The sequence below is a fragment of the Tinamus guttatus genome, unplaced genomic scaffold (assembly GCF_059628265.1).
Source record: "Tinamus guttatus ecotype Peru unplaced genomic scaffold, ASM5962826v1 Tinamus_guttatus_pri_ptg000045l, whole genome shotgun sequence".
Taxonomy (NCBI): Eukaryota; Metazoa; Chordata; class Aves; order Tinamiformes; family Tinamidae; genus Tinamus; species Tinamus guttatus.
In genome coordinates this window covers 1,839,493-1,864,999 of record NW_028288579.1, presented here as the reverse complement: position 1 = coordinate 1,864,999, position 25,507 = coordinate 1,839,493, and the positions used below count along the sequence as shown (strand labels likewise).

The window sequence follows — 25,507 nt, the reverse complement described above, 5'->3', positions numbered from 1 at the left end:
CCAGGACAGCTGACGACAGGCAATCTAAAGGTCAGGAGAAAGGGGCTGTAACTGCTGGACCCCGATGATGGCTGCATTTGGGAAACACAAGTGAAGGTTTGAAGCCGTCAGCAGAGCGTGTGAGCACGAAGGACAACCCGCTAAGGGAGATGGGGGCGATGCCTCCAGGAGACGGGGCTGGCCAGGGGACTGCTCAGGGCTACCACCCAACCCAACTGGGCTGCTGGGCACAAGGAACAGGTTCTGGTGTGGAAAAAAAAAATGAGAGGAACAAAAATGTCTCTGGAAATATATCCTGGAGGAAAACACAAAGGACAGCCCCAGCAGGGCAACAGGGTGGCACCGTGATGGGATGTGCTGATCCCTACAGAGGCGCTTTGAGAGTGGGAAGATGACACTTAACTGCTCTGGGGGAGGAAGACAGTTGATAAAGGAGGAAGAAAAGGAGCGTTTCGGGGCAGAGGGGGGAAGGAAACTGGAGGTGGCTCACAGGGGAGGAGGGAAGGCAAGATGGAAGGAAGCGGGAGGCAGAGAGCTGGGGAGAGGGAGGAGGAGGAGGAGGGTGGGCTGTGGGTGTCCGCGGGGAGCGGAGCGCTGCGAGACGATGGGGAGGAGAGCGGCAGCGCGGCAGCTTGGCAGCGCCCGTGGAGACGGCGCCAGATGGCTGCCCCGGGCCCCCGCGAGCGTCGCGCGCCGTTGTCCCCGCGCCCGCGGCCCCGCTCGGCACCGCGCGCGGCTGCCTCTGCCACAGTGGGGACGGGTCAGCGCTAGTGACAGGGACAGACGGGGGAGGCCGAGAGCAGCCGCCCGGCGAACACCGAGCGCCTGGCGCTGCTCATCCCCACCACCCATGTAAATAGTTAACGAATTAATACCTCGAAAGGGAGCAGCTCTTTAAATGAACGCAAGCAGAGGAGAGCTCATCTGGATCCTGCACCTGAAACTTTCTATTTCCTCATGCAAACTAAACAGCGACAAATAAAAACAAGCCTGCAAAAGCAGCATGAGCTCTTTAAGCTTTAATTATTCATCAGAATTGTTTTCTTCTCTGCTGAGATTCAGAGCAACACATTTAAGCAGGTTACACTAAGGTTTATGGAAGATGTAACTTGCTTGTTATGCCAGCTAATAAATACAACTAAGCACAATGGTCCCACAGTATTTGTAGAAACAGCATTTGGGAAAAAATGTGTTTAATGAATCAGAAGTACCTAATCTATTCAGTCTTGAAAAGCCAAGCGTATCATGCAAAATTACAGTGCACTAAAGCACAGACGCATAAATATTTTATTGATGAATTCTGAGGTTACTTTCTTCCCTCTTTTGGTATTTCAGAATTGCATTTTTACTATGAAATGTCTCTACCTGCTGCACAGGGGGGAGCTAATGCTGGTGGGAGCTGCAGGCAATCCAGCCTGGGAGCTCCATCCTCCATCGAAATTCCGTCGCTTGGAGCCCCAGCCCTTTTCTGGATCACATCTCCCTTTGCAACCAAAAAGGCTCCCTGCTTTTTGCTGGCAGAGGATGGTGGGGCAGTGACAGGACAGGTCAACATCTAGGAGAAAAAAAATCCCCAAGGAACGGTCCTTTTGCTGGAACCAAGGACGGGTAGGTGCCCATGTGCCTGGTCACGCAGCTGGTTGTGCCACCGGCTCCCTCCCACACTCTCATCCCGAAGCCTCGTCCTGTCCAGCACCATGGAAATAACCGCGTTTCCATCAGCTGCCGTCTCTGGGGGGTACCTGGGTTGTGCCCACACATCACAGGGACGTTGTGGCTCATCCTACAGGGCCTGGATTTGTTCCGGAGCTTTGCAGGCAGGAGAGGGCTGGATTGTTAACGCCAGGAGAGACTTCCCAAGACAGCAGCTTGTGCAGGACCCGCTGGACCTGCCTCCCTGGGAATGGTGCCATGCAGAGGGAGCCATTTATAGCACTTTTCCCCTCCAGGCGCTTTATCCGGCGGGATGCGGCGCTTGCAGCGCCTTCCTGCGCTCCAGGTATTGCAAACTGCCCGTGTTGCAGAAGGTGGCACAGGGCTCTCCGGGGCTGAGCGATGCTCTCCTGGCACGCGGAAGGGCAGCTTTCCAAACCCTGCTCCTCCTAGCGGGGCCACATTCTGCTCCTTAGGCTTTACAACTCCGTGATATGCTGCCAATATACTTTTGCCAAAGAGCTGAGGCAAAAATATGTCTCTTCTTTCCACTCCTACAGCCTGTGAAAGGAGAGCGGCACAATCCTTCTGAGTGAGGAGCTCTTTGTAAAAGTGCTTGAAGCATCCCCAAGGGCCAGAAAAATTCCAGGTGTTTGATGTGTTAGCTTCAACTATCCATTAACTAACTCCATGCCATGTGCTGGGACTCTATCTACATGTCCTGGATGGTCTGGGCACTTTAAAAGCACTTGGCACAAAGAGGGTGGTGGTGCTGGAACCCTTTTTTTCTTTAAGCCCCACAGCACCTTTGCAAACTATGTGTTCCCAAAAGGTGTATTTCTCTCTCTTCCTTTCCCTAGACCTTGCGTGACTTCAAGACATCAAATGTTAATGAGAGTTTGCCTGGCTTCGAGGTCAGTGAAATGGAAGTGAAAAATTCTGCACCATAGGATGGCTCTAAAAATATTTGGTCATGTCAAAATATCAACCGTCTCCAAGAGCTCCCTTCCACACAACACTACAGGTGTGTGAGGACTTTAGCTCCTAAACATCAGCAGTTAAAAGGTTTCCTAGTGATCACAAATCCATAATGCTCTGTAGATTGCGTTCACTAGGTTGTGCACCTGCAGGTAGCTCCTGGAGAGCGAGGGGCTGCTGGTGTCATTGAACTTGGGTCTTTTTATCCTTCTCATCTGGCAGCCTCTCTCCTGTGCTCCCGAGGTGGTGACTGTCCCTGCGATGGCCACGGCCACCAGCCCTGCGGGTTTCCAGGGGTGCGCTGAGGCCTGGCACCACTGCAGGCAGCGCCAGGGCCTGGCTCCCCGATCCTGCTTTTCAGGCCTTTCACTGTCCAAGGAGATAGCGGTTCTGCTTGGAAGCGGCTTTCTGCTCTCCAGGTGTGACAGCACCTCCATCCCACTGTGAATGCGGTCCCAAGAGCCCCTCACAGTAGGGTCGTGTTGTCCTGCGACGTGGAAGCGCTCCTGCTGCCGGCGACACGTGCCTCGAGCTGAACTGAAGCTTCCTGCTCCCTGGCGGATTCCTCAATATGCCAAAGGGCTCCTGAAGAAACACAGTTGTCTCCTTGCAATCTTAATTTTTGCTTTCCTAACGGTGTTCTGGGAGCTGGTTTTCTAGGACCGCAGAGACCGTCTCCTGCTCTAAGTGCAACGTATGCTCTTGTCAGGAAGCAAACGAGGCCCCGAACGCGATGATTTGGATCATGACTTCAAGCTTGACTATGAAGCGGTGTCTAAAACGCTCCCATCACCGGCGAAGCCACCGGAGGCTCCGTGACTCAGAGCACCTCTGAGTCACGCACCGCGACGCTCCCGCCCCGCGGGGACAGCAGTTCTGCTGCTAGCCTCTATCAGCCGGGAACTACAGCTTCCCCGCAGGCCCGGGCCGATAGCGAGATGTTCTGCCCCAAAACGCGGGACCTGCCCTGACCATCAGCGTCAAGGAGGGACAACGAGCCTCGTTCTGCGGCGCCACATCTGCGGGCTGGGTATCCGGCCCGGGTGCACACAGAAGGTTGTTACTGCGGGTCACGGGCAGGTGCCTGGCCACGCTCTAGCCCTGCGTTACGACGTTATGAGTCAGCCTCAAACTGCTATTTTTGAGCAAGAGAATAGAAATAATTCATGTACATGTGGGTTAAAATTCTGCTTAAAAATTACTCTCTGAAGCTTAAAAATTGCGAGATTTACAGTATTTGATACTGACTTTCACCTTACCAGATTATTTGCAGCTGTTAGGGTGAGCATAGGCCCTCATCCCGCAAACCTCTCTGCACACGAAGAATCTTGTGCAAATATCTCCATTTCTACAGCCGGTAGAACCAGTTGCATGTGGAAGAGTTATGAGACTTTGCACCTTAAACCAGTCCAAAGTCCTGTGCCAAACAGTGCGAGGCATGATATTTCTTAAGCAGAAGCTCAGGCAATAACCCTTCTTCTTTTAGGGATTTTGAAACCTATTTTTCAATACTGAATTAATTTATCTGCTAGTATGAAGTGAGGTTTGGAAAGGTAAAAGGTGCAGGCTTGCGCGTGTTAACTTTGTGAGCAAAAGCACAAAAGGAAAACACTTTTTCATCCATATGAGCTTCTGTAAATTGTATTCTATTCTTAGGAGAGAAAGCATAATGTAAAAAAAATCTAATAATTTAAACCTTGCAGGAAAAGAGGCAGGAGCAATGGGAACCTCTGAAATGATAAATGTAGGAATTTATTCCACTGCCACTGTGGGGTTTTAAATTAGTTTTATTTTTCTTTTATTTCTCGTTGTTGACAAGCTGGATCTCGTTGCCAGCCAGTTGTAATGTTCAGAGATAGAGAAACTTTGAAGGTCAAAAATCCTGTTCTTAGTTTTTCTTGTCTGTGGCGATCTGAGTGTGTCAATGTGCATGAGCTCATGTCACTGGGTACCTGGATCGTGCCCATGTCATGGCAAAACCTGCCTTGCCCGTCTCGTCCCCTGATGTGGTTGCAATGGAAAAATAGGCATTTATAAGAAAGGCTTCATGTATGATGCAAAGAGCTGCACGTGTGATGCAAACGATGGACTGGAGGATATAAAGAAGGGCCACTGCGCCTACCTATTGTGCATGTGGTCTCACACATAGCCCATATAGGGCTATATCACCCATAGGGATGCTGAACTACTTTGCAGCTGACTCCGTTTCTCGTGGAAATTTTGCTACTAATGCTCCCAAATACAGATGGAGGCCAACAAACTTCCATCAGAAACGAAGGGAAATGCGGAGGAAGCAACGAGTACTGGCCTGATTGCGATGGGGCTGCAGCTCGGGGGCAGTTGCATTTTGCAACTTTATTTTAAGGCAGGGAAAAAACACACAACAAAAAAGAGGGATCTAGGAAGGGGCTCAGGTAGTGCAAACTGCCTGGGTTTCTGATAGCAGGATTCCCTTGCTACTAAACCATTTGTGGCTCCAGCGGTTTAGCTCAGCCAGCTAACGGAGGGACTGCAGCTCCAAGGTTTGGACCTGCATTTTCTAGAAGCAGGACGGTATCGTGGAACTGGGACGAAGCAGCCTGTACGTCCTGCCTTGCTCTGCAAGTGGGACCGTCTTTGCATTTCACTGCTGTACCATCGATTTTTAGGCTGAGCTCCTTCCTTTTGCATAGTCAGGGGGCTTAATTCAGCCTGGAATAAATGGACAGTTAAGGATGGGCCAAACTCCGCTTGGGTGTTGCTCTAGTTAATTAGGAAGAGCAGCAGCAGGGCTGGAATTGGCAGGAATTGGCACGGAGCGGGTGAGCAACTGCCTTTAGAGGCAGGGAAGAAAACCCGTGCTTAGCTCACTGCATCCAGCTCTTCAAATGCAAATTAACCTGTCAACATCTGCATGTAGCCACAAAGGGTAGATGCAACAAGGAGCCCTAAACATCCAAAAGAAGGTCGGAAAATGTTGCCTTCCAAATAGCTGTTTTCTAAAATAATTTCTAGTAAATAAGAATACATCTGAAGTGGTAAACTGAGCATCTGCTACATGAAATGAACGGAGGACAGCATGTGAAAAGAAACATATGTCAAGTGTGCACTTCAGATGCATTGACTACTTGCCTCCAAAAATGCAAATTTAACCAGATTTGCAGCAAGCCCTGAGTAAAAATTACTGCTGCACGCACAAGAGCAGCCCGAAGTGCAGATGTTAAGCTCAGCCATACCTTTGCCTTCCCATGGTTGGAGAGAATAGTTCACTGTATTTAGCTGATTCATGGATTCTTTTCCTGGGAGAAGCTGTGAGCATGCCAAGCCCAGATGGCTTTTGTTTGGAGCAAACAATGTCTCTTTACTCGTACATTAGCAGAGCTAACCAAGTCACTGCTGGAGCCAAATCCTACCAGATTTGGTTCATAGGAGAGAGGATACAAAAATACCCCTGTGCTTCTCTGAAGCAGCCCGTGTGCCAGCGGAGCCGACGACATCCTTACTACGACTGATTCCGCAGTGGGAACAGCAGGAAATGAGCTCCACGGCTGCACGGGAATTGCTTGTGAATCAGTTCCTTTCCCGATTATGTTGCAACTCAGGTAAATTGTATTTCGATATTTTGTTTAGCTCGTTATCCTCAACCAAGATGTTTATTGACAGAGGGGAAGATCTTACTTGGGTAACAGGTATAGAAGAAGGTCCCGTGAGCATGAGAGAGAAGGAAAGGTTGCCTTGCAGATCTAAAAACACAACTTTTCTTTATGATACAGAGTGCCAATCTGCAGAGCCCAAACTGCAGGTACCTCCGAAGCCACCAGCTGCTGATGAAGCCACGACACCGCAGTCAAACTGAGCAGGAGGCAAAATGGCAGCACGTACAGAACACCCCACGCTCCATCCCCGCGGCCGCCGAGCCGCCCCACAAGCGCTACGGAGCAACCGTCTTCCAAGAACTGGATTTCCACTGTGCCCCTGGGTCTTGCTTCGGCATCTTCCTCATTTCCATGGCCAAAGAAATAAATAAAACACCGAGGGTCGCATAAATGCAGTGCAAAATATGAACCGCTATAGAGCATGTTACCCAATGGTAATTTAGAAAGGAATGTATCATTAAAAGCACATGAACGTGGCTACATACTGATGCGGTATAAATATTTAAAGGGATGCCTCGTGCAAGGGCAGCTTTCCAAGCTACACCTAAAATAAACTTCCATTTGCGTGTGTAAATGGAAATTAAAAGAATATTTCACCATTCAGACTTGCTTAAGCAGCCTTGAAATGCCTGGTTCTGTTTCTTTTCCTTTTATTTTTTTTCATCCCAGCCAATGAAAATTAGTATGAGAAAAGATATCAGATAAAATTCATTTTTGGTACAATTCTACCGAAGTCAGCAGAGTTAAACTGAATATGATTTTTCTGGCCTTTTAAATAGAGTGTAATTTTCTCCATGGGTAGTTATTAAATGCTATTGAGAGGGAATTGCTGCTGCTGTTGGAAAGGCATTTGGGAGAGGTCATTCCATCCCATGTGAATAGCACCAGTGGGAAAAAAATAGGAGGTTTGTGGTTTTTACAAGTTGCAAAGTCCCTTAGGACTCTGACTGCACCACACATCACTGTCTGACCCAAAGCTAAGAGCATATGTCTAGTCCGAGTTAAGATATTCCAGCTTGACGTCCACTCCTACATTACAGCAATTCTGCCTATAGAAATTTCTTTAAATATTGGAGGGGGCATTGCAGAAGATATCCATCAGGATGCTCGGTCCCATCTCCATCAGGACAAACATATTCCCTGAGTCTCATTTGGGAATCTCAGCTACCATATGTTGACCTTTTGGACCTGGCTGGGGTTGGCATCTCTTTTGCTAGCTGCTTTAAGCACTAGTCAAGAAACACGTTCCCTGCCCTCCTTTGGCCTCATCGGCACGTGGACCATCAGGAAGGATCTTGCACAAATAAATCCCAACCTTGGCTAAATGTTGGGACCAAACCCAGGGAACTATCTGACCATTTTACAAAAAGCCTAACTAGCAGAGAGAAGACTCCTGGGATGAAAGCAGGGGAACACATGAGACCTCATAATTAACATAACTTGCCACAGATGAAATTAAAATGTAAATTAGTGTCTCTAAACAAAGTGGTTAAGCTCTGTCCCTTGGGACAGATAAACACAAAACGGGCAGAGGATGCAGCAGAGGATCTGTTCTTACACTTGTAGCACTTTGGGCTAGCTCGTAGGTATTTTCTTTCTGTAAGAGCCACAAAGCTGAGCTCCAAGAGAGGATCTGTGCGTGTGAGGCAGCGAAGCTCAGCAATAATTACCCGTTGTGCTGGGTGATGAGCGATCCTTTTGGTTCTGCAGTCGCCCATGCACCTGGACTTTAACTAAAACCAAATAATATGCACAGAAAACATTTTTATGTAAGAGGAGGTGAACATCACTAAAAATCAGAGAGCCTTTGTATGGCATGCCAAACTGCTGAAGCGAAAAAATGTCTTCAGTGAAAGGGCTCAGATGTGAGCATGTTTCAGTGCACAGCTCCAGGAAAAACTCTGATAATAAATGTGAGCTTGTTATCGTTGCTTTTCAGTGGGAAGTAAAGCCGGAAGCAGGGTCGTGCTGGCTAATTGAAGCTTACATTTTCATTCAAGCACTGCATTTTAATTATAAACTGGTGACACAAGTGTCACTTAGTTCTTATCCCGTTTTAAGTGTGCATATATATAAAAATATTTTCGGTTATTAATTTATTCCTGTGATCATGTTCATTAGCCTACATTATGTCTACCAGGCACGTGTCTAATAACATGTTTGATACATACTAATTCTTATGCCTCTTTTAATACAGGGCTTACACACACATTTCAGGCTGAAGAGTGTGCCAGTTGGCCACCAAACCAGGTGCGCATTAATGCTATAAAATCAGCATTAGTAACTGCGCACCCATATTCTGGCTGCATTGCTGCATTCAAAGATGCAGCCTGTGGACCCTGACAACAAGGTCCTGGCTTCCCTGGGGGTCCTCTGTGTAAATTCTGCAGCCGAGCAGCTCCTCTGCGGGGTCAGCACGTGTTGACCCTTTGCAGGACAAGCATCTGGGGTAAGATGTAGACCTTGGGTGGAAAATTGCTGGCCCGTATTTCCTTCTCTACAGAGTTTTAGTGCTGTGCCCCAAGACTCTCTCCAGCTAGAATGCTGTCATTTTTATACAAAAATTTAAATAAAATGAGGAAAAGGCCACTGGGAATTAGCTACCAAGAGACACAGAAAGTCATTAAAATCAGAACGAGACTAAAAAAAAAATGAGGAGAGTATTCCTAGAAAACAAGTCAGGAGGGTGATCAAAACCATTGAATAGAACGGACTAGCTTTTTTTTTTTTTTTTGCTCTTAATGTGCTCTCCACCTATAAAGTGGCTTCTGTTTCAATAAACACTATCAAAGCGGGACATTGCAAATGAATTGTTTCACTGGCTATAATTAGAAGTGTTACTCTGAATGCGGCACCTTGTATTACTCTTGAATACTATATGTGCTGTATTTCAGAACTTGCATCTTTAAGGATCTCAAAGTATCCCCAGAACCGTCTGCATTTGCCAGTGCTAAAGTCAAGGACAACAGTATAGCAAAACATGCACAGGAAAGGAGAAATGTCCACCAGTCACCAAAGAAACCTTCACCCTGTTGGGAAGAACCACAGGATGTTTCATCTCACGATTAGCAGACAGAGGCATAGTCTGAGATAAACACTTTGGTAACACCTAATAACTCAGAAAAACAAACTGTAGCCTCCCAGTGCAACATAAGCTTCAAAGACATAAACCATTTCTGGAATACATTTCAAGTTCACAATCTATGCTCTTTGAAAAGATTATCTATCATCTCAAAGGGTCTTTTGCTGAGAGGCAAACATGTCTGTTAGCAGTGCCCAGGGCCAGGCAGATGTGCGCCAGCTCCGACCCAACGCCGCGTGGTCACATCCAAGCGACACTAAGATCAGGGCCAATAAACTCAGCCTGTCGCCAGGTGAGATTAGCTGGGTGTACGTACGCGGAGGGGCGTTTGGATGGGGACTCTCAATCACCCCGAATTCCTGCCGCGACGAACAACTCGCGCTCTGCTGCCTGTCTGCAGGAGAAGGTTAAGGACTGAACTGGTTAGGATTGGAAACCATGGCTTTTATGAAGACATTTCCAAACTGCTACTTAGATCTCTGAGCAGTGTTATCCTAGGCAGGGTAGCTCTCCTTAATGCTGACATCTTCCAGCAGTTCTCACAGTAAAACCCCACTGCAGTGCTTTGCATCGCTGTCAAGCTCCGGTTGTACGAATGGACGGCTGTGAGCTGGATGGAGGGATGTCAGGTTGGCAAGAAGGGAGCAGGGGAGCTTGAGTGTAGGAGGACACAGAAGAGTCTAGAAGCACTAGGCCACCCTGCTGCTACATCTTGCAAAGAACCCAAATTTCTGAAGTTTAGGGATTTTGCAATTGCCAACCAATAACCCACTGGCAGCGTTTCCTATTCTCCATCAGGAGAGGTGTGGTCACACAATATCAATTATTTTAGGCAATATTTTGGGCTATTTACAGGGTTTCCACCCTGCTCATGAGTTATGGGTATAAATGTGATGCCGCATAATGCAAATTTCTGTTTCATCAGTTTGCTTAAAACCAACTAACATGCAAAGAATCCAACTCTAGCCAATTTTTCATTTAAAGAGTAAGTAAGTATTCAGAAGAACATTGCCATGACTACCTCAGACTAGATGATCTACTGGGCAAAGACCATTAAAGCACACTATTATCATTAGCAAATGATGTACAAGGGAATAATACTAACCTTCATATCTGGCTTACTTTGAAAATTCAGTCTAAACAAGCACAAGGTCTTTCAGCTTCAACGAACTTGCTATTTCATTAGCCTGTGGCTATCTAAATGCTGGGAGCTGAGCTTTAAAAAAATAAAACATGGCGATTCTTGTAAAGAATTATCCACAGTGTGTTGATAATAGCAATCAGCGATATCAAGTGAGCCATAAGATAGATATATGCAGCTGTAAGATAGGTATATGCAATAAGTTGTATTTTAGATTTGATTACATTTGGGCAATATACCTCTGGCATTATCCTATTTCAAGTTGTAATTGTGACATGTCATGGTTTCTATTTAATGCCTTACAACAACAACACATAAACTACGCCTCTGGGAAGCAAATAAGACTCAACAGCCCCAGCTCTATTGAATACTATATTTGTGGACAAGAAAAAATGTTCAATCATCCATATTCTATACCAAATTGTACAATTTAAAATGTTTAAGTGGGAGAAAATTGATCTGAGACCTCTGGTAGAAAATTGGCAGTGACTTAAAAACAGTTATTAACTAAATCTGAAAAAAATAAGTAGGAACATAAATGAGGATGGTAACTCCTCACTGAACTGGGTGCCTCTTCCCAGTGAATGGGAGATGCTTGTGGCTTCTGAATATCTCTGAAATATTTGGCATTATCAAGCTAATGGGATTGGCTAAGTGAGATGCTTTCAAAGGGCATAACTAAATGGCACAATTCCAAAACAGCAATTAAAAGGAGGAATGCTTGAAAAAGAACAATGAAAGAGGTTAATTTGTATCAGGGCCTGGCAATCTGCACAGGAAACACTGTAATTGCATGTAGCACTCCTCTTTTGTCCACCTCTCCCTATCATGACAGCATGTTTATAATCTATTGTCCATCTATATATGAAGTTCGACAAAAAGTGACTCATTTCTGCTGTAGAAAAATTTACAGTACTCTTTGCAAAGTAAACGTGAGTCCAGATAACACACACAAAACAAAGTAAAACAGATAGGAAAAAGAAAGTCCAAATCTCATACCTTTTGACAAGGGTATGATTATTTATTTTCAGTTGGCAGGAGGCCACAGAGATGTGGCCCTGACAGTTAACAGGACACATAAAGTGTGGATTTCTACCTGGGGCACTATCTACCAGCTTCCCAAAACAAGACTCTTGGATAGAGTTGAAAAGCTAATTTAGAAGGTACGTTTTTAACAGAAGGGAAGTGGTAATGTTTTGGGGGGAGGCAAAGGGATTGAGAGCAAAGATGTTGACACTACAATATACCATGAAATGGAAGAGAAAGCAGGGCTGGAGTATCTGCCAGGGTGAATCAAGAACAACTTCACCGATCTGACTGAATTTGACCCACAGCAGGCAACAACTGGCAAGAAGGGCCCCAGCAATGAGGGAGATGGAGCTAAAAGGTCTGGCCAGGCCAGGCCATCCATCCTGCAGGCAGTTTGCCCTCAGGCTTGCTATTTCGAGAGATTAGAGAGGCCACATATCATTAATATTATAATAAATCCCAAGATAGAAAAAGTCACAGTCTCAAATTTTGCTCTGGTCCCCAGCACCTCTTTTGTGCTGGGCCCCCTGCTCCGTACATGGCAAAATTATGCATTTCCACATGCAGAACACTATTCAGAATAGAAAAAATAGAAACCAAAACCCAGGGAAGAGCCATCTTTCATCCTAAAATTCTTAAGGTAAAATGAACAGATCTGCTCTGGAAATGCAGACAAATAAAGGTAGTAACTATCTGGAAAGAGAAGAAAGAAGACAAAACGCACTGTAATTTACCAAATAAATACACCAAAGAACTCAAACACTTTACTGCAAGGTAGAAAATCCAGAGAAACCTGGCACTGGAACTGAAAACATCCTTTTGTTCTGAAGTCATAAATGTGTATCACTCTCGCAGACATATGGGCAGTTGTGCATTTATCCTGTTTTTTTTTTTTTTTACTACTCCTTTGCATCCTGCCTTGCCATCTGTTGTAAGAATTTGGATGCTGAGCCATAAGACTGCAATATAATAAATACCAGTAAACAGAAGTCTAAAATGAAGATAACCACAAAGTAATGATTTGAAGCAGAAGCAGTTTTTCAGGATGACAAAAAAAATATTAGAAAGTATGATTTGTTTCATGAGATGATGCTTGGCTCTGAAAAGAAGGACTAGCAGGAAAAGGTCCAATCAAAGGGACAGATCTATGATCCCTTCACTTATATTGGCTTCATATTGGCATAACTCCACTGACTTCCTAGAAAGCAGTTTAAATTTATGAAAGTGGAGAATCAGACTTAATCCTGTCCCTCAAGGAAGACAAGCTTAAACACAAAATTTTGTATGTATAAAACATAAGTGTCAAGCAAAACACTTCAAAAGCAGCTAAACTCATGTTCATGCAAGTTCACTGAGCTGGGCAGTCCTATTGCTGTGTCCCAGTTTCTCCACATTTTCTTTTCCCTTTTATTATTACTACTGAGGAAAGCAGATGGGAAGGAAGCACAATTATCCCTGCTTTTTTCAGGGACAGAAGGATGGAAAGTGACTTGTGCAGCATCACGCGGGAGACCCAGCAAAGCCCGGACCCATGAGCCCAGCCTCCTCCTCCAGCTCCATCTCGGGATGCAGAAGTTACTGCTCCGCTCTTTGACACACCAAATCACATAGACTCCTGCTAAATAACTACATGCTTAGAAAGATTACATCAGCTTTCACATTATACTTACTATGTAAGCCCTCCTGTTGGGCCAGAAAAAACCTCTCCTCGTTCCGTGCCTCTTATTGTTGTTTCTCTAAAGGTGTAGCACACGGCTCTGGGACAAAGGCCTCTTTCCCAGATATTTCCACCTATTCCCACACCGTGCTCCTCTCCCCACTCTTCCCAGGTGACTTGTGTTGGGCACCTGGCAAGAGGGGGAGTAAAGGGGGCAGTGGGACGATGTAGCAGCAGCTGGAAGGACCCTGATGGCCGCGTTACTTGGCCAAGGTCACCTAGGACCCCAGAGCGACCCACTCCGGCTGTGACACCGTCCCACACGTCCCATCTAACACAACATGCAGTGGGATTTGACGCAGAATAACAAGTGGCCGCAGTTCAGCACAGCCCCGGCTGTCCCACCTGTGCGACCCAGCGCATCCTCCACCCCGTCCGCGCGGCGCTTCCGAAGCACTTGGGTAAAACGAGTATTATCCACATGATCTCGCACAGATGAAGCGCTTTACAGCTGGCTCACAAATGTGCTCTCACTGGTTTATAGCCTTCGGGGAGGATCAGCAATGTCTGAACATCTCTGGGTTCCAAGTTTTGCACTGGGATATCTGACATGCAGAAAGCCAAAGAGGGGGAAAATATGGAAAAACAGCATGTGCAGCCTGAGAGCTCCCTGCTAGCTATGGAGCAGATCAGGTTCAAGAGAGCAAATTAATTCATTAAAGCAACGTATAGTCAGTCAATTAGCTTCAGATCCATGTTTCATACAACATCACAGGAAGAATGGATGTTTAGTTAAATCAATAGAGTCATTTCAAACATTCAAAGAGGTTCATTTAAGAGATCCATGCTCTTTTTAAGAGAGAATAGTTGAGATGTACCTCTCAGCCTACCTTGCGCTGACCATCCCTCCAACACAAAATTTCTTGGTATTTTAAAATAGGCCTTACTACGTACTCAATTTTGAAGAGATTGAACTCTGCTCCAAGCTCAGAACCTCTCCCTGGCGAACTGGAGGTTTCTGAAGGAAAAATAACTCTACAAAGGCCCTCAAAATGCACTGTTCCTGACACCCTCTCCTCACTTCAAACTCTGCTACAAAGATGACTATTGAGTGACAGGACTTGCATTGAGCAATGGTCAGCACAGCACAAGCACTTTCAGGCCTATGATACACATACAAGATACCTATATTATGTAGGTTACAGCACTCGCAGGATGAGTTTTTCAGCCCAGAGACACATATCTGGGTATTTGCCACATCTGGCACCTTGCAGACAGTGCCAACACAGGCTCACCCCCTGCCTCAGCCTTCGGGTCCCCTCCTTGCCCATGGGCACAATCTCCAGGGCAGGCCATGCCTGAGATTAAAGTAATAAAGCCTTTGCCATTAAGAGAACAAAATCTTGAGAAAAGCATTAAAAATAAAGCCTGTACTGTATCCAAACGGTGGTGCTGGGACTCCATAGCACTGCTTCAAGATCACTGAAGGATGGATGCCCCTTCCTCCGGGATGACCCAGGAACGCGCAGCGCTGGTGGAGAGCAGCCTCCCTTCCTTCGCCTGCCTCAGACATTTGTGTAAGCTTTTTTATTTTGTTTTCAAGGGTATCCATGGAAGCAGAGCATGTGCACGCCGCAATACCCATGTTTGTGCGCATTCATCCAAGCCAGACGACTTGCAAATAATTGTGCAAATGTGCATTTCTGCAAGGTTTTGAGTCACAAAGGATTGACTCAGCCCTTCCTCCCGACTGGAAACGCTTCGCTTACCCAGTCAGGAAGGACAAATGGTTCCACGTGAATTAAATAACCAATTGCACCACTTGAAGAGTAAACGACAAACAGGGAATCTTGAAAGCAGCAGCCACAATAGGTTCAAAGGGATTTATAGGCTGAAGTGTTTAATAAAATAGTCTTTGGATAAATTTAAATTGCAAGTACATTACTTGATTTCGCATTGATGTCACAAGGCCCGCAGAGCTCTCTGTTGTGAAGAGTCCTATTAACTTCAGTGTGATCGTGCTTGCAGATGAAGTCATTCCAGTGGATAAATTGGTGTTTTAAAAATTGCTTTTTTTTTAAGGTAAATATTTGGTACATCTGCTTAGTAGCAGTTTCTCCTTATGAGTAAGATTATGCAGGGCTTATATAGCAGTTCCATTCAGCACATTTAACACAGGAATACGGGTGCTGAAAAGTAACTGGCTTAATCTATCTTCATCAGGTTAGTTTGAGCACTAGAGGACTATTTGTGAGAGCCAGCATTATTCTCTGCAGGGTTTGCAAGATTATTCTTCCGCCCCTTGACATTGATCCAGTGAGGGACAGCATCCACAGGCAGGACATCACCAGCATCACTGAAATGGGGCTGATTTGCTCCTCTCATTAACGGGGCTGAGATGCAGAGCTGCAGCCAGGCTGGGCTGGCTGCACACTGCAGTTCTGGGACTTTGGGAGGAAATTCTCACTTCTCCTGTGGCTTTGCAGTGGTCCCAAAGCCACAGACACCTTTGCCAGAGAGCCCTGGGCCACCTCCCTGAGCTCCAGCATCCACCTTGGGCGCGTGCACATCCACGCCAAGGCTTCTTCTAAACTGTTTGCTACCTAAGGCAATCGCCTTGGATGTAGGTTTTGAATCTGTGCAGAGAGAGCGTTATTGTTTCAAGTCATCTAAGATTCAAAAGCCTCCTACCTGCACCTCTGACAAACACAGCAAAAGAGCAAAACGGGGATTAGGCAGGCAAGTGTTTGACTAATGCGCCATTAATGCTGCTTCTCGAGTGACTAAGCCCCGTAGTAGTATTGCCTGGTAGTACTGAAACACGATTTGGTCCCCAAGACAACTGCATTCCAAGCAAAGAGAAGGTGCTGGATCCACATGCCGTATGGCTCCGGTTAGCACTGCGATGCTAACTGCTCATAAAGCATTACCACACGATGAGAAAACAGGAAAGCATTGAGCAAATCCCAATAATTCAGAAAGCTACCCTTCTCCATTCGGTTTCTGCAAATTCGTTAGAAATGTTGGAATTTAGGGCCATGGAACAGGTGACGCTTCAAAATCAAGACTATTTTTATTGATCTACTTTAGAAACATTTTAATGGGAAATTTCAGCTGACCTAAAATTTACTCAGTGCAACGTTTTATTCATGGCAATCGCAACTGAAAGGGCTGTTCAAGAAACTTCCAGTTTTTGCACATTTGTGTCTTAGATCTGTCTGTTTTGAGATAAGAGGGAAATGGTGCTTATGACCGTAACAATAAATTAAGTAGTCTTTTATAATTACGATTCCAAAACACAGAAAGAGTTCTAAAAATAGGTTTCAAGCCAGACTATTTAAATTATATGTACAAATTTGTATCTGTAATTATTTTCTTGCTGTATATCTCATCAGAGTTGCAAGCATTAGGGTGTGATTTCATTAAAGAACCATCCAGTCAGGATGACTGACACTTGGAAACAAGGGTTTTTTTTTTTTTTAATTTCTCCTGAAAATGTATTTCATTTTTATATGATAAAATGAAGCAACCTTTCAATCTTGAAACCAAAGTGCCATGATACAGTTTAAAACATTAGTGTTTTCACGTATCTCTGTATTTCACTTTATAAGGACAGAGCATACTGAAAACTTAGGAAGGAACTAATGGCTTTTTCTCATATGCATGAGCAGAAGATGGTTTTCTTGAATCACTCATTCTCAGCCTATCTTCAACAAACAGCTTTAAGAAGGGTAACTTTGATGATGAGCATCCCCGGCGGATACAAGGTGCTCTGGGAGGCAAAGGCGCTGCCCCAGCGCGAGCATCGCTGGGGAAGGGGGATTAGGGAGCATCACTGGCCACTGCTTGCAATGCTTGCCCATTTCTCAAGACTTTACTGATGTCTTTTTCTTTTTTAAAAAAATTAAGTTCTGACCTAAGTCCATTTGAAATTCAGGGGGAAAAAAAATCCACCAGTTAAAGTGGAATTGCATGAGATTCCTGCAAAAGCGGGCAGAAATCCTGACAGCAAAACGTGGGGATTTCTCTCAGATCTGACAGGCCTGGCCTGGCAGGACATGCCCAGCAACTCCTGCAAGATGCAAACAGAGATTTGAAAAGGAGGCTGAGGACACTGGAAGATGCCTAGCGAAGACCACGAGGTTTGGTCCAAGCGGAGGGCGCTCAGCACCTCTGCGGATGTTCAGCAGCTGTGAAAAACCAACCCACGCTTCCAGGGTGATCAAAAGCACGTAGCAAGAGTTGGGTTTCTTTCAGGAGTTATAAAGCTCAGCATTATTACTGCCCAGAAACCTTCATATCTCAGCAATCCTTTCTTTCGGTCTAAAAATATTTCCCTGTCCTACAGCCACTCCGTGCCTGGGTGCTATTAGTAGCAAACATGGTGTTTTAGGAGGAAGAGGCTTGCTACACTTAGCCTTAAATTGTTAGGAAAAAGGCAAGATTGGAGCAGATGTGAGGACAAGGGGCTCCTAGGCTACCACAGCCTTTCCTGAGGAGGGGAAAAAAAACCCAACTCGGTGTAAAACCGCTCGTCTGCGAGCTGCAGCCGGACTCGCCCGGGCTGAGCTGACTGTCACTTGGAATAAGGCAGGAAAGCAGGTCTGCAAAGTTCATGTGCGCTAAGTTGCGCTGATGGAATTAGGTGCACTGAAGCTGAGAGGCCAAGTGCATTACTGTGGAAAAACAACAGAAAAAAGGGCAAGCCCCCAGCCGCGCGAGCCGACGCGCAGCTCGGCAGGCGGCTCCCGCCGAGCTCGTCCTCTCCTCCAGCACCACCACATCCCTCTGGAGCCGGGGAGGTTTCGGGGCCGCAGCCTTCGCCCCCGTGCCGGGCTGCCAGATGTTGCCCCCATCTGTCGTGCTGAAATCCCTCCGTGTCCCCTGCCACAGCAGCCACCTGCAGCTCCCTTTGCAGAGGGACCCCTCATCAGACCCGCGCGCTGCCGGAGCATCCTCAGAGCCGCGTGCTCTGCATCCCGCAGCACCCGCCGCGTCCCCGCCAGCGGCATCGCCCGCCCGGGCTCCCCGCGCGAGGGGAGACGCCGGAGAAACTCGGGTCCCGCCACCTCCGCCAGCCCCCGAACCTGCTGGACCCCCCGCCGCCCCCCGGTTCCCATGGCAATGCCGGAGATGCCGGTTGCCACGGCAACCCCATCCTCCTCCCCGCCGCCCCCCCGGCCGCGGCGGCGGCTCCGCGGGCCCGGCCCGGCCCGAGTTACTTTCCCCGCGGTACCTTCGAGGCAGCAGATGCGCCAGAGCCCCGAGTGCGTGAGGTCGCCCCGCGCGCGGCGCGGCGGCCCCTGCGCCTCGTCCGTCGTGATGTTGGTGCCGTTGCAGATGTGCGCGCTCGAGTAGAGCCAGTAGTCGGTGCCGATGGCGATGGCCATGAGGCTGAAGGCGGCGAAGGCGCCCACCGTGGTGAGCAGCATCTGCACGCCGCGGTCACACCACACCATGGTGCTTCATAGTCCCCCCGCGCGCGCGCGGGCGCCGCAACGAGCGAGCGAGCGACACGGCCCGGCCGGCGCCGCCGCCCGCGGGAGGGAGCCGAGTCACGGCGCGGGGGGCGGAGGCGGGCGGGGGGTTCGCCCCGCTCCGCCCCGCTCCGCTCCGCCCCGCGGAGCCTCCGCGCCGCCGCCCGCTCCCTCCTCCGCGCGGGGACCCCGAGGCGGCCGCGCAGGGACGCCCCAGAGCCGCGTTCCGCGCGCGCTTCCTTAGGGGAAGGGGAGAGAACCCGAGCGGGGGGACACGCTGGAGGCGCCGGGCACGCGTGGGCGGCCACATCCTGCCTCCCACGGCGGGAGCTCTGCCCGGCGTTCCGGTTTTCCCAACCTGGACAAGCGCGTCGGCATCTCAGCTGGCACGTGCATCCAGTGACAAGGAGGCAGGGATCCCGTGGGAACGGTAGCGAGTGCGGGGAGAGCGGGAGCCAGGGCAGCAGAATTGGGGTCTTTATCCATAGTTTCCTCTTGTGGCCCCAATGGTTCCTTGTGGAGGAAGGTTGTGGGCAAGCATTGCGACTGCTTTTAGTTGGGAAGAGATGGATCCAGCCCTGGAATGTATTGCCTTATGGAAAACCATCCACATTTTTACCTATCCCTCCTTCCATTCCTGACTCAGCCCGGCAAGTCAACAAGTCAGCGCTGCCTCCACAGCACCTGAGTGACAGGGCGGATGAATGGGAAGCCCTGGGGATGAGCGGGAAGCCCTGTGGATGAGCCAGGGTGGCAGCGGATGGGGACGAGGAGCGGGAGGACAAGAGCTACAAACCTCGACAAATGCAGCCTTTGCCTTCCTCCCGTGCTGGTTCCATGGCCCGGTGGAGCTGCGCAAACTTCGGCTGTTGGTCCTTTTTCCAAAAAAAAAAAAAAAAAAAAAGAACAAAACCAATCAAACAAACAAAAATTAAAATCTTCTCATTATTTCACTTCTGCACAAGGCTTGGACCAGACACCTATAAAACACAGATTTCCAAAGCTGGCTGCTAGAGTTAGGTATATAAATAGGGCTTTACTTTTCAGCTGCAGTTTATAGATGTAACCATGCCTTTGCAAAAACACCCTCTAAATTAATGTCTCCATTAGGGATGGGAGACTGAAGCCAGGTAAACTCTCAGGCAGAGTGAAACCTCATTCAGAAAACTGAATCGGGCACCTACGTTTAATGAGGTTCAAAAAACTTCTCATTTGAAATATATGTTTGCACCTCTGTGCTTTGGGGGTTTGGACAGAGTGGGAAAATGAGACACTGAAACAGCAGGAGAGAAGCTATTTCCATAGATTTTTAAACCTATTGAGTCTTCATTAATATTATTTATTTGCGTTACTGCATTGCCTAGGAGAGTGGAGCCCGGGAAGCAGGAGCCCTGCAGTCCTGCTCCCGCTTAGCCCTACGGTGCAAGTCCACAGACAGTACTTTAGCAGAATTCACTATTAAAAATCCCTCATCTAAAATCCCACACTTAATATGAGAGCCTCATTCCTCCCCCACCTCCACCCTCTGGGCTTTTGCAAAGAAAACGGCCCTTTCTGCCAGCCTGCGAGAAACAACCGGCTCACAAAGGGTTACAGAGCAGCATCCAAGGCAGACAATCATTTCCTGCCCAAGCCATCCTTTCTAGTTTAAAAATGTTCTCTGTTCTTTTGAAATGCATGAAGTAGATTGTGGGAGAGCTAATATTATATTCCACTACTGAAAGCTGGTGGAGTATTTTACATTGATGTCTGGCTCTAGTGATTTTCTAAGGATTTTGAATTCATTAAATTCAACCATTGAATAATCTCAATTCGTGGCAGAAGGAAGGCAAAACGCTTATGCTCCTCAATAGCAAAGAAGCATGTAGCCTTTTCTAAAGTGCAAACGCGATCTGCCCCATTATGTGTCAGAAGGCTGCCCCTTATGAAACCTTTGATTTGTGGACTTCGCTTATGATACAGCCTTATAATATTATCACTGAATTTAGCAATAAAACCACTCTTGCAGGGCATTTTGCACTGCAGCAGCATGCCACATCCGCAATCAGAATTAAGACCCGATTGTTCAAAGCTCGAAGCAGCTACAGAGGCTCCGGCAATCAGAGGAGAGCACCCCGCATCTTCACACACAATTTAGCGTGCCAGACTATGCAATGCAAGGGCAGGTGGCCAAAACCTGAAACACTCTTTTTTTTTTTTATGCTGGAAAAGCAGAAACCTGAAACAGAATTGTTTTGATTCCTTCATGTTGCTGTTCAAAGCTTTAAATACAATCCTGTGCCCGATCATTTTGTTTCTGAACTGAGTAATGGTTTCTTTGGAGATGAAACTTGAGTTTCAACTGAATTTAGTGAGAGCTGCTACTGACCAAGTCTTGTGCCAGAGATACCACCAGTATCAGAAAAACAGCAAAAACTAACATTTTACCATTTAGGATTACTGCTTCTGTTGAGAAGTGTCAAATGCACTGACACAGCATTAAGTTTTAGAGGGTATTGCATTAAGCCTTTTTTTAATCTAACATCTAGAAAATAAAAGTAAAATTTTACTAAAAGAAACTATTGGAAATCGTTCAAGAAAAATTTCAAGAAAGTTCTTTCTCAGAATGAAAATCATCAATTAAATGGATCTTTTGATGTAGACACAGTCTAACCATCATCAAAGCCTCAAATAGCTATTTCATTCCCCTTGTCCTTTCTCAGCTTTTAGGTCTATGCACATGAAAATGAGTTTTAACATCGAGGAATGTCCTGAAGCTATAAGTACTTCAGTATAGTTGACTGTTGTCATCTCCTATGGGTCTGGATATCTTCCTTATCTAATTTGATACTAGTAGCAGGAAATAAATCAGCCTTAATCATTTCATTGAGATTATATTATATATGAAGAACCTGAGAAATATTTCGTATAGTTTATGCAGCGTCAGATGGTTTCCTCTTCGCACAGAATGACAGTGAGATTCAGTTCAAATTAAAATTTTAGCAGTAGAGCTTCACAGGTACAAAGATCTCCGATCTGAGCACAAAAGCTTGCAGGCATAAGGAACATGGCAGAAGGCATCAGTTATGTCACAGATAACTTTGATTTTTCCTCCTACTTAAATATATTTATGAAACACTATTTTCATATGCTTTCATATGAAAATAGTTTCATAGGTTCAAATCTTGGTAGCATGCAACCTACCATATTATGTTTGCAGACCTTTGGGAAGCTGGGTCCAAATAACTCAAACTCAGAGAAAGTCTGGGGGAAAACAAAGGCTGAACTTGCTTCTTCTGAGGTCCAACGCCTCACCCACAAACCAGTATATTCCTTGCATTATTATTATTCATATATTTTAAGGATGTCGTGTCTTTCATTTCAGAGGACCCAGCTCTGTTCAGTGGATCCACTTCTAGCAGCCTGGAAAGCTTGACAGACAAGTCCCCATCAGATCACAGAGCAGCTTAGTCTAGGAAAAAGGTGAACTTAAATTATGTTTGAGGAGTTAAAAGGCAGCATTTCTGCTTTCGTCCCACATGTGCTCATCTGAAGTCAGCATGGGTGGTTTCAGATTGCCCTTCAGAGCTGAATAAATGGTCATCTTAAAGGAAAAATATTGTCATTCGCTTACCATTTGATGGGCACCAGTTTGGCCTTGATTCTATTACTCCATTCAATATATTAAATATTATTTGGCTTAGTCATGGGAAGCGAAGCAACACAACTGCTTTCTAATAAATAAAATGTGCTCAGAATCAACTCTGAAGCTTTCAAGATAACTCCATTTCAAGTTTGCCAAGAAGCCAGATGCTGCTATTGGAAAAGTAGCTGCCATGGTTTGTCATCTGAGCCTAGAAATTGATATCCAAGAATGATATGATGAGACAGACTTGATGACAGCCCTGCTCTTTCTATAAATAATTTGAAGAAAACATTTTTCTTTTCAAAAAAAGAGGTGAAAAATCTCTCTGCTAGAGACTTGCACAGCAAACCAGAAAATTAAAAAGGATAGTCATGCTGTGTTTGAATAGGGCCATCAAAAGAACACACAATATACACAATTTGTATAAATATATACAGATGATTTCCATATTTTAAACTGTATTGGCTATGTTTTTCTCACAATAAGTTATGAAAGCCATCATCTTTTTTGACAATGGAGAAATGGCATATTATTCATTTGATCATGTCAAATGTCAAGGCAAATTACAAATGCTTATCCTTCAAATACTCACCCTTCCTGGTAAGATATTAAATATCAGGGTAATTCACATTCAGCTACAGAATGAACTAATATTGCCCACTTGTCACAAATCCAAAGTTCACTGTGCCTGTTATTTGTTAGGCAGTTTCATCTACCAAGTCTATGTACTAAGCCTGGAAATTCATTGCAGTGTTACATGCCACATTAAAGAGTTTCTGGAGTATGAGTTAAAACTATGACTGGGATTTGCTGGTGACAGGAATTAAAAAAGGAGCAGGAAAAAGAAAAAGGAGTTAACAGAACTAGAGCCTTAATTTTGTAGTACATTTCAAAGGACGTAGAGATGCAGCATCCTGATGAGACTCTACGGGATGTTTCTAGCACAACAGACCTGCCTGAAGCACAGCAAAAATCTCATTATCTTTTTGATGGAGAGATGGATTTACTGACCGAGGTTCAACCCAGAGAAGGCACTGCTGGAATGAGTTGTGTTTGTTCTCAGGACAGTGTCCAGAAATGAGAATGACTGGTTGTTCTTCCTTGGGAATACACTGGAATATAGTACCGAGGAAGGAAGAAAAATGCCTTTCAGGCTTTGTGTTCCACTCATTCTCAGTTAGCTCTGAGCAATATTTCTGCACCTGTAAACACCCCAGCAACAGGCTATTTATACTATACAAATTAACACACAGATACTTCACACAAACCTACATGAACTTCAGACGGATGAAAAGATGGAATGGGAAGTAGGATGTCATTGTGATTGATTGCACTTCTAAGGTCTCCGAGAGCACGCGTGTGCGCATGCACATCCTGCTGCTCAGCGCCAGCATTCCCCAGAACCCCTTCGAATCAGCCCACAAACAAAGAAACACTCGTGTCTAATGCCCTTAAAGAAAAACCCTTTTTTCAAACAAATGTGCTTCTCCTCAGAGCGAGGGGAGCGCGTGCTGGAGCGGAGCGCACCGCCGAGCCGCGTGGCGCAGCTCGCTGAACTCACATGAAGTGTAAAATGAGGCAATCTGTTGGCGAGCTCCTTGTCTCCGAGCACGATGCATCACCGGCGCATCCAGGGGACGGAGGAGAGGCACTCCTGACCAAGGAAAGGAAATTGCTGGCTGCACTTAGATTGCATTTTAACCTGAAAAGAAGGTCTTCAGAGGAAACACGTTAGAAGGGGAATTGAGACTGGCGGGCTTTTAGGATAAGTCTTAAATATTTAGATCAATCATGATAACCTTCTATATCAAATTTATCTCCTAATCTGCCTAGAGTAACTTCCAGAGATAGAGATCGACATATGGGTAATTTTGAGCTGATAATACAGCATTTGAGCTGGAATTCTGTAGCCCAGTGGAAGGATTTTCTTAATAGAATTTCAGCCAATTATTCATCCAAGATGCTCTTCAGGGAACACGCTCCAGCAACTCACTTTGAAAAGTTTATAAACACTCAGGTTAGTAAAAAAGGAAATTGGAAGATAAAATTAAAGCTAGCTGTTATTTCTAAGAGGTTAATGACCAAACAAACATCTGAAAGGCTTATCTGATCCTCCCTGTGCTCTAGTTCTTTTACTTCTGCAAACTAGACCAGGAAACCCTTTCAGATCAACCTGTTGCAGTATCATGATCTGCAGTCTCTGATATTGAGCACATGTTACCAAGAATAATCTTCATCACATGTTCAATGTTTGCTAATTGCACATCACAAGAAATCAAAATAATTTAAAAGCTAGTGGCAAGAATAAATTGCTACTATAGAAAACAAAGCTCTTAGAATATCAGAGAGAGTTGAATTAGAATGTAGAAATGGAAAGCAGAAGAGGTACACATGACTTCCCAAGTCAAACACACTGTGCCCCAAACTCTGTAACATATGTTACAAAGTTCCATATGTTACAGAGATCCAGAGAGGTGTGTTTTCCATGGAGGCTCATTTTGGAGAGAGAATGCAAACAGACAATCAAAGTGTTACTGTGGTACTCTGAACTCCACAGAACTGAAATCATTTAAGTCAAGAGGCTTTGAACCTCTCTTAATCAAAGGTTTCTCATTTCATTACTCTTCTTTGTATTCAATGCAATTAGTTTTTCAGGTGGAGAGTAGCAAGAAAGGGAGAGACAGCAGGTAAAACAAAGGGAAGCACAAGTGGGAGTTTTGCCATTGCCTTCAACTGGAAGAGCAACACAACTTTAAAAATGCTCCTATTTCGTGAGTTCTTTAAGATGGACTAAAAGCTTCCACTCTTCTAGCAACTTCTGCTTTCAAATCTAAATTCTGGCTATTCTAGCTGATTTCAGTTAAAAGCTAAATTGAGAAGTGTTTTGGTACTTGTCACTATTGCAACTTCTTCCTCTTTGGGAGACTTGCAGCAAGCATATTTACAGCATCAGAACCAGAGGTCCCTATGAAACTACTGAGAACCTTCAGCACAGAAGAAACTTGCATCTAGTTGAAACGCCGGGCTGAACAGAATGGAAGTTCATGTATGTTGATAGAAAGAGACTGTGAACAACAGAAGCTGAAACACACTGTCATTCCCAGAGTCCTAAACCAAAGATATGCAACAAACCAAAGACCTTCTGGTAGCAAGGAAAGCCTACAGGAGAGCAGAGGATGCAGCTGGTCGGAAGATGATCACACAACCCAATTTTTCTTGACAATTCTTGC

General features: G+C 45.8%; 1 protein-coding gene across 1 annotated transcript in view; it reads right to left on the bottom strand.

The window, feature by feature from the left end:
• Window positions 1–18,680, bottom strand: part of CACNG4 (calcium voltage-gated channel auxiliary subunit gamma 4) — a 36,529-nt gene extending 17,849 nt beyond the window's left edge. Inside the window, exon 1 of the mRNA XM_088537262.1 lies at window positions 18,412–18,680. Within this exon, the coding sequence (XP_088393388.1) occupies window positions 18,412–18,634 (223 nt within the window). The 5' untranslated portion in view covers window positions 18,635–18,680. The remainder of the gene's footprint in view (window positions 1–18,411) is intronic.
• Window positions 18,681–25,507: the final 6,827 nt, after the last annotated feature.